At 36.5% G+C, this 8464-nt stretch overlaps 1 protein-coding gene across 1 annotated transcript in view; it reads left to right on the top strand.

Moving 5' to 3' along the window:
- The first annotated feature begins 485 nt into the window (after positions 1-485).
- Positions 486-8464, top strand: part of LOC124990625 (maltase-glucoamylase-like) — a 188821-nt gene continuing 180842 nt past the window's right edge. Inside the window, 2 exon segments of the mRNA XM_047560811.1 lie at positions 486-612; positions 2231-2328. Of these exon segments, the coding sequence (XP_047416767.1) occupies positions 486-612; positions 2231-2328 (225 nt within the window).

Genomic DNA, 8464 nt, shown 5'->3' with positions numbered 1-8464 from the left:
AGAACAGACTATAAAAGTTTATCAGACAATGAGGTAAATTTCAACATTAACTATATATTTGATAACAATAAGGAATTACTGCAAAATATTGCAAAAACATTTAGGTCTGGCAGTAGTATTTTGCTTGTCTTATTAAATTTCTTATCTTTTAAACATTGAAATATTTTCAGATTAAAATGCCTGAAATTAAAGATTTTCTTTGAAATAATCTAGAATTAGGGAGACAAGTAAGTAGGAATAAAGACAAAATGCGATTGACCATGAATTGATGATTTTTAAAATTTAGTTGATGGGTACTTGGAGGTTTGTTATTCTATTCATTGTATACATTTGAGTTTTTCTATTAAAAAATTGCTAGCTATATGTTAACTAAAATTCGAATCTAAATTTATTAAATCTAGAATTATAAATTTAAATTTATAAATTACAAAATGTGTTAAATTATAAGTCTATGAAATCTAAAATTATTTTCTCTCTTTTAATAGATGGCAAGAAATAAGGTGAAAAAATTCACTGCTTTGGAGATCACACTCAGTGTCCTTCTGCTGGCAGTGTTCGTCATCGCTGTTGTTCTAATTGTGCTTTTAGCCACAGGTCCTACAGAATTAAAAGGTAACAAGTAACTCTGGACTCTCCCTCCATTTATTTCTCTTATCAGAGTGAAAAACCTCATCAGTGCATTTGCATTCACTGGCTCAAGAATGTGTGTACACGCACACATGTGCCAGTGGTATGTGTTTGGGGAACATCTAGCTATTACTGTGGGAGCTCAAGTTTGCAGGCTTAAGTTCCAAAAATTTAATTTCCCAATTTAATTAGTGCACTGGGTTAAATTTCACAACTGATACTTAAAATATATTTGCTGAATTTTATTGAAGAATTCTTATTCTATTAATGATAGTGAACAACATACCATGTGAAAAGTGTTCAAATACGTATGTAATCAAAACATTTTAGGGCGAAGTTTGGTTCTTTAAAAAAAACTGCCCAAGTCACCTTAATAGAAGTTCATTAAATTATTATATCCCCAATGATGGGCTGGATTATGCTGATCTATTCAGGATTTCCCATCTTCTTTATCCAGGAAAAACTTCTTAGGGAAATCAGGCAATGAAGGTCAGCCTTTGGTTAGAGGAAAACTTTCTTTCCCTCCTGCCTCACCCCCAGCTATAGCAAATCCTACTGTTCCTGGAACATTAGACTAGATAAAGTTTGTTTAGTTCTGTGATTCTGAAGGTATAACTAAAACCCTTCTGCAGAAACTGGTAAAAATATGGAGTTCATTTAATCCACCACTTTTGAATTGGAAACCCCAGTGAACATAAAACAATTAAAAGCAGTTTTGTTGTGGCTTAATATCATTACTAATTTATTGCAGATTGCCTTAAAGAAAGTTAATTTCCTTATTTTAGAATGCAATTTCTAAAATAGCTATCTTTTCTATTACCTATCTAAATCTGAGGTCAAAGTTCTTTAGCCCTGTGGTAGGTTCTAGTTGCCAGTTTCTAGACTGGTGGGTTCCCCTTACATTTTATTTTTTCCATATGAAACTTTGTATTTACAGAAGAATTTCATTCTCAGACGTGTTTTCTGTCCAGGGGGATGACTGAATTGAGGTGCCCTGATTATCATGGCACTTGTACTATATGTGTTCTGTGTGTCAGCTACTGAAGGGTAGGAATAAAGGGTCAGAGCAGACTTCCTGTAAAGGTCCAGACAGTCAATATTTTAGATTTTGTGGGCCATACAGGCTCTGTCATTATTACTTAATGCTGCCATTGTAGCCTAAAAGCAGTTGTAAACAAATGAGTGACTATTCCAGTAATACTTCATTAAAAAATTGGCTTTAACCTGATTTGGTCTAAAGGCCATAGTTTGCTGGCCCATAGACTAAAGGGAAGTTGGTTTCTACTTTCACGAACTTCTAATCTAATGGTGAAATTTTTTTTTTTTTTTTTTTTTGTATATAGTCTCTTGTAAGGGAGGGGCATAAGGGTAGAAGGAGATGATGCCAGCATAATGGAGGTAAATACAATCAGCAAGAACAAAGTAAAGAGTTATAAAGTGAAAATGCATAACTGCTGAGGGTATCAGAGTGAAGCCTGATCAGAAGTGGAATGAATATGATCACAAGTATTGGGAATGGTGAGACCTTTGAGTGCTTGAATGTATGTGATCCTGCTATGTCTGCATGATGGCCATTTTGTGTTTGCTTTTGGGATAACCCCAGATCCTGGAACCACGAGTATCACCCCTAATTCTACCGAGTGCCCAGTGGTAACCGAATCCGAACGGATAAACTGCATCCCTGACCAGCTACCCACAAAGGTTTGACTTTGGATCTTATTTTAATTTAAGAATATATGCCACCAGAAGGTTCTTTTGTTTAAACTTTTTGTGACTCTCAGAGAGTTGTAATGGCTCAGGAATATTATAGGTATATTAACTCTATATTTGTGCTTGCGTGACAGGGTAGATTTAGAAGAAGAGCTGGAAAATTCCCTTGGGTTGCCAGATTCAGAAAATAAATGTACATGTTGCTCAGTTAAATTTGAATTTAAAAGAAACAACAAATAAGATTTTAGTAGAAGTATGTCCCTTGTAAGATTTGGAACTTATTTCAAATGTATTTACGTTTCATCTAGCAAGAGTACCTCATGATTAGTTTTCCTTGATTCTGTCACTCCCTCTGTTCTTGCCCTCTGTCTGCCTATCTCCCTCCTTTCCAAATTCCAAAATGTTATCTAGGATCTATAATAAAATCTATAATAAAACATAGTTTAAATTAAGGACAAAGTTTCAAGAGCTATGCTTTGGTAGAAGAAGGCAATTAACACAAGGCAAAGATAAAGCAGCACTTGGGCATTTATGTTAGCCAGTATTTCTTGATCACCGGCTGAAGGGCAGATGGTTATCATAATACACTTAGCACACTCCCTGTCAGTTACCTTTTACTTTGAGAATAAAGATGATATCTGAATGAAAACTGAGTGCAGCCTTTTGAATGAAGTCCATTGATATGAAATGTCAGATGTATATCAGATACAGAATGGATCTGTATGGACACTGTACATATGGCACTCCCACATTTATCTCTGCTGCCATCTTATTCTTAGTGGGCTGCAGCAATCTGTGATGTTCTAGAGAGTTTCTTTTTTGGTTTCCCTGAAGGGCTTTTATACTCAAAGATATTTTTTCTTTCCTATTAGAAGATAAACCTCTCCTAGTGGATTACTCTTCTTGGAGGAATAGGGTGAGGTAGAGAGGGGTGTTCCATAAGAGGGAAACGCACCAAAATAGTCATCTTGTTTATCTCAAGTAAATGTAAATGAGCAAAGACAGAAAAATGAGGGAAAAGTTCTCAGTCAAAAAGCATGATGCCCACCCCCCATATTCAAACACCTGGCATTTTGCAGCCTACCTTCTGATAATTGATTTGACTACCCCCCTTTCTATGAGCACTTTATTATCGGGTAGGTCACAGCAGAAGTGTTCCTGACATGTGGTGATGGAGCAGCAAGGAGCCAGTGTGGCTGGGGCAGTATAAGAGTAGAACAGGAGGAGGTGAGGTCGTGAGGGAAAGGGCAGGTTTTGAACGGTTGACCTGGGTGCGATGCACAGCATCTGGGAACAGTCATGTAAGTCTCACTGGAGTCACATCATGGCAGAAAAAAATTAAAAGAGAATAAAAGACTTAGAGAAATAAGGGTGAAAGAATATAGAGAGGAGAAAGAAGGAAAATACTTTTAATATGTGGCCAAAATTAAAGCTAAACAGGATTTTGATGAGCAGAGGTAGAAGGAATGGAAAGTGAACATGAACCAGGAAAGAGAATATAAGCAAAGTTAAAGAAAGGGAATTTGTGGGGCACATACACATCAAATGATGGCCAAGATGTAGGGTGAGTGCCAAAGAGAAGACCGGGGTAAGACTCTAAGACAGAGGGGAGCTTGATGGTGTGGATGGCTAACGTGCTGCTTCGACAAACCGAAGGGGGATAGGAAGTCGTGGTCTGGCCTCAGGATGTTTGGTGAACTAGGTTTGCGGAAAGTTGATGCACACCAATGAACTTGTCCCCCATGGCTGGTTGGTAATGAGGAAACTGGTTTCTCAGAAGCCTACCTAGAAGTCCATCAGATCCTGAGTAGGTAACGCCCACACAGTGTGGGTAAACTTCGGATGTCTCTACTGCAACCCCAGTCACAGCACTGCTTTTCTTTCCTTTTTCCTTTTGGTGTTTTATTATAAGACTTTTCAATACACAGTTGAGTAAACGATCCTTGACTTTTTCTGTGTTGTACCTAACTGGATTTCTCTGTGACCTTGACGTGTATTTGTGGGCATGCTCCTTTTTTGCCCAGTAGAGAGGAATATGCCACTTTTGATATTCTGCTTTCACACAGAAGGTATGTCTTAGGTAATTCGTTGCTTTATTTTTATGTGTCCTGAGCACTAGATAGCCTAATTTAAAACTGTTGCAGAGAGGCTGAGCGTATGGAAACTGATGCATTAATGTGACGTGCACTTTAAAAGGAACTGTACAGCTGGAGGAGGGGGTAGGAGGAATTATGAACATGAAGGACAGACCAGGAAGAATGTTCTGGTTAGGCCATTGCTATCCAATTTTACCATTCCTGTCCCTTAGGATTACCTAGGAAAAAACTAAAAGCATAAATTTCTTGGTTGTACCATCATTTTTTTTTGCTCCCAATAATTAGAGGAGGAAATCCTGAGTCCTAATGAGACTGTGTGTGTGTGTGTGTGTGTGTGTGTGTGTGTGTGTGAGAGAGAGAGAGAGAGAGAGAGAGAGAGAGAGAGAGAGAGAGAGAGAGAGAATGGACTCCAGGAGTCCTTTTCATGAGTCTCAGGAGAAAAGCTCTCTCCGTCATCTAGATCTAGTTCTGGTCTTTAGCTCTGGGCTGGCGACTAGTTAAAAAGCATCATCACTGGATGCCTTCCCAAACCATCTGAATTCATTATTTGCTTTTCCTTCTCAGTGTCAGGGTTCTGTTAGTAGTTCTCTTATGCTTCTGGCCTCTGAGTCAGAATCAACAGAACTTTTGCTTAGCTCTTCCCTTCATTTCCTGTGTCCAGTATTTAAAAACTGACTTTTAATAATATTTTCCAGAATAATTACTTCATTTTCATTCTCAATAAATTAGTCCATCATATTCCATTAACCTTCTAGCAGTTCTTCTGAATACCACTTCATTTATGCCATTACAAACATGATTAAAACTTCTCTCTTTAACATCCTTCTTTGATTATATTTCTACCCAACTTCTGTTCTTGTAGCAGTTCATTCTGTATATTGGGTAAAGTTCAGATACTTAATTTTGTCATCTAGTGTTCTCTTTAACCTTCTCTGGGCCTCTATAACTTCACTGAGATCCTATACCCATGAAGATTTTAGAGACAGATTTCTACAGTGATTTTAAATCTATTAGTTTTTGAAAGCACCTGTCATTTTCCTCATCCTTGTTTCAGAAGTCTGAGTTAAAAGATTGCATTGATGGTAGAAAGCATAAACTTCCACTCAAATTCCACATACCCAGCTCAGGAAAAGATGGTAGATAATAATTTTAAGCACTTTGACTTTTTAAGGTTAGAATGCATCGTGAAAACATGGGAGTCCAGGTTTACATACTTGAAATAAACCTATGTGCTTTAAGTGACCATTACAGAATGGTTAAACTGAGCATTTTGTAATAAAGCATTTTCTATGGACAATAATGGTAATATTTATCACTGTAATATTTGAGAGGCTAACATGTTCTTATTCAGAAACATTGTCATCTTTTTGTAGTAAAAATCCTTTGTAGTTACTTACCAATTATTTATTTGGCTTATAATGTCTTTTTTCCCATTCCAGCTTCTTATCAGTGTATTTAAGGGATTCAGTTTTATGATGTACTAGTAAAGATATTGCATTTTGCCAAGATGATTATGAGTCTCCACCCTTAAAATTACTCTGTGTTTACACATCATCAGTTAAGAGCCATTAACTGGTGCTAGGAAAGGCAGTGAGCTATAAAATACACAAATAAGCCTGGGAGCTTCAAGACCCTGGCCTGCCTGCACCCCACTTGCTGCACCTCCCCATCTACCAAAGTGTTCGGAAGCCTGTGCAGCCATCCTGGATTATCCCCAAATCAGAAGCTGCCATCTTTAGGTGGGGCAGCTCCCATCATGAGATACCTGCTGGAGACTAGAAGCTCATTGTCAGGTACCTCTCATACAAATGGAATGATATTAGAAATCAGTGATAAAATAATAAGCAGAAATTACTTCAACACCTAGAGACTAAATAGTATACTATTGAATGATGCTTGGATAGCAGAGGACAGCTAGGAGGAGATAAAAAAATTCTTAGAGATAGATGAGAGCAATGATACATCATATCAAAATCTCTGGGACACTATGAAAGCAGTACCAAGAGGAAAATTCATTGCATGGAGTGCATTCAATTAAAGGTTAAAAAGTTAACAAATAAATGACCTAACATTACATCTCAAAGCCCTAGAAAAAGAACAGATCAACACCAAAAGTAACAGAAGACAGGAAATAATTAAAATCAGAACTGAAATCAATGAAATTGAAACAAAAGAAATAATTGAAAAAACTGACAAAACAAAAAGTTGGTTCTTTGAAAAAGTAAACAAAATTGATAAACCCTTAGCCCCACTGATGAAGAGGAGAGAGAAAACTCAACTTACTAAAAGTTGTGATGAAAAGGAATATCACAACAGACATCAATGAAACACAAAACATAATTAGAAGCTATTTTGAAAATCTATACTTCAACAAAATAGAAAATCTCAAAGACATCAATGAATTTCTAGAGACATATGATCCTCCCAAACTGAATCAGGAGGACATGCACAATTTAAACAGATTAATTTCAAGCAATGAAATAGAAGAAATCAGCAAAAGCCTATCAACCAAGAAAAGTCTGGGACCAGTCAACTTCTATAAGAACTTAAAAGAAGAACTAATAACAATACTCCTCAAAGTATTCCATGAAGTAGAAAAGGAGGGAACCCTTCCAAATTCATTCTATGAAGCCAGTACGACCCTGATACCAAAACCAGACAAAGACACATCAAGGAAAGAAAACTTCAGAACAATATTCCTGATAAACATAGATGCAAAATTTCTTAACAAAATTCTGGCAAACTGCATACCAAAACATATTAAAAAGATAATGCACCATGATCAAGTGGGCTTCATCCCAGGGATACAAGGTTGGTTCAACATCTGGAAATCAATAAATGTAATTCATCACATCAATAGACTTAAAGTTAAGAATCGTTCTTCTGTCATGTACATCTCATTAGAACAAACAAAATTTAAAAAAATTTAAAAAAGAGTCATGATTATCTCAATAGATGCACAAAAAGCATTTGATAAAATACAATCCCCTTCATGCTCAAAACATTAGAAAAATAGGAATAGTAGGAACATACCTCAACATTGTAAAGGCTACCTATGCTAAGCCCAAGGCCAACATCATTCTAAATGGAGAAAAACTGAAAGCATTCCCTCTAAAAACTGGAACAAGACATGGATGCCCTCTTCCACCACTTCTATTCAACTTTGTCCTTGAAACATTAGCCAGAGCAATTAGATAGACCAAAGAAATTAAAGGGATATGAATAGGAAAAGAAGAACTCAATCTATCACTATTTGCTGATGACATGATTCCATATTTAGAGGATTCAAAAAAACCCCACCAGTGAACTTCTAGACTAATAAATGAATTCAGCAAAGTTGCAGGATATAAAATCAACATGCACAAATCTCATGCATTTCTAGTCATAAGTGATGAATCCTCTGAAAGAGAAAATAAGAAAACTACTCCATTCACAATACCCTCAAAAAAAAAAAAAAACTTGGGAATCAATCTAACAAAAGAGGTGGAAGACCTCTACAACGAAAACTACAGAACACTATAGAAAGAAATTAAAGAAAACCTTTAATATGGAAAGATCTCCCTGTTCTTGGACAGGCAGAATTAATATTGTCAAACTGTCCATACTACCAAAAGCACTATGCAGATTCAATGCAATTCCAATTAAAATCCCAATGATGTACCTCATAGAAATAGAGGAAGCAATCATGACATCCATTTAGAAGAATAAGAGACTCAGAATAGCCAAAAAAATCTTTAGCAGGAAAAGTGAAGCAGGAGGTATTACAGTACCAGACTATGCTACAGTACCAGACCAGACTACAAAGTTATAGTAACAAAAATGGCATGGTATTGGCACCAAAGAAGACAGGTAAAATAATGGTACAGAACAGAACACACAGAGACAAACCCACATAAATACAGTTATCTCATACTAGACAAAGGTGCCAAAAACATACAATGGAGAAAAGATAGCCTGTTCAACAAGTGGTGCTGGGAAAACTGGAAATCCATATGCAGTAAAATGAAATTAAACCCCTCTCACCCTGCACA

This window comes from Sciurus carolinensis, chromosome 8 (genome assembly GCF_902686445.1).
Source record: "Sciurus carolinensis chromosome 8, mSciCar1.2, whole genome shotgun sequence".
In the NCBI taxonomy this organism is placed as follows: Eukaryota; Metazoa; Chordata; class Mammalia; order Rodentia; family Sciuridae; genus Sciurus; species Sciurus carolinensis.
Note: the sequence above shows the minus strand (reverse complement) of the source record. Positions and strands in the feature narration are given on the sequence as shown.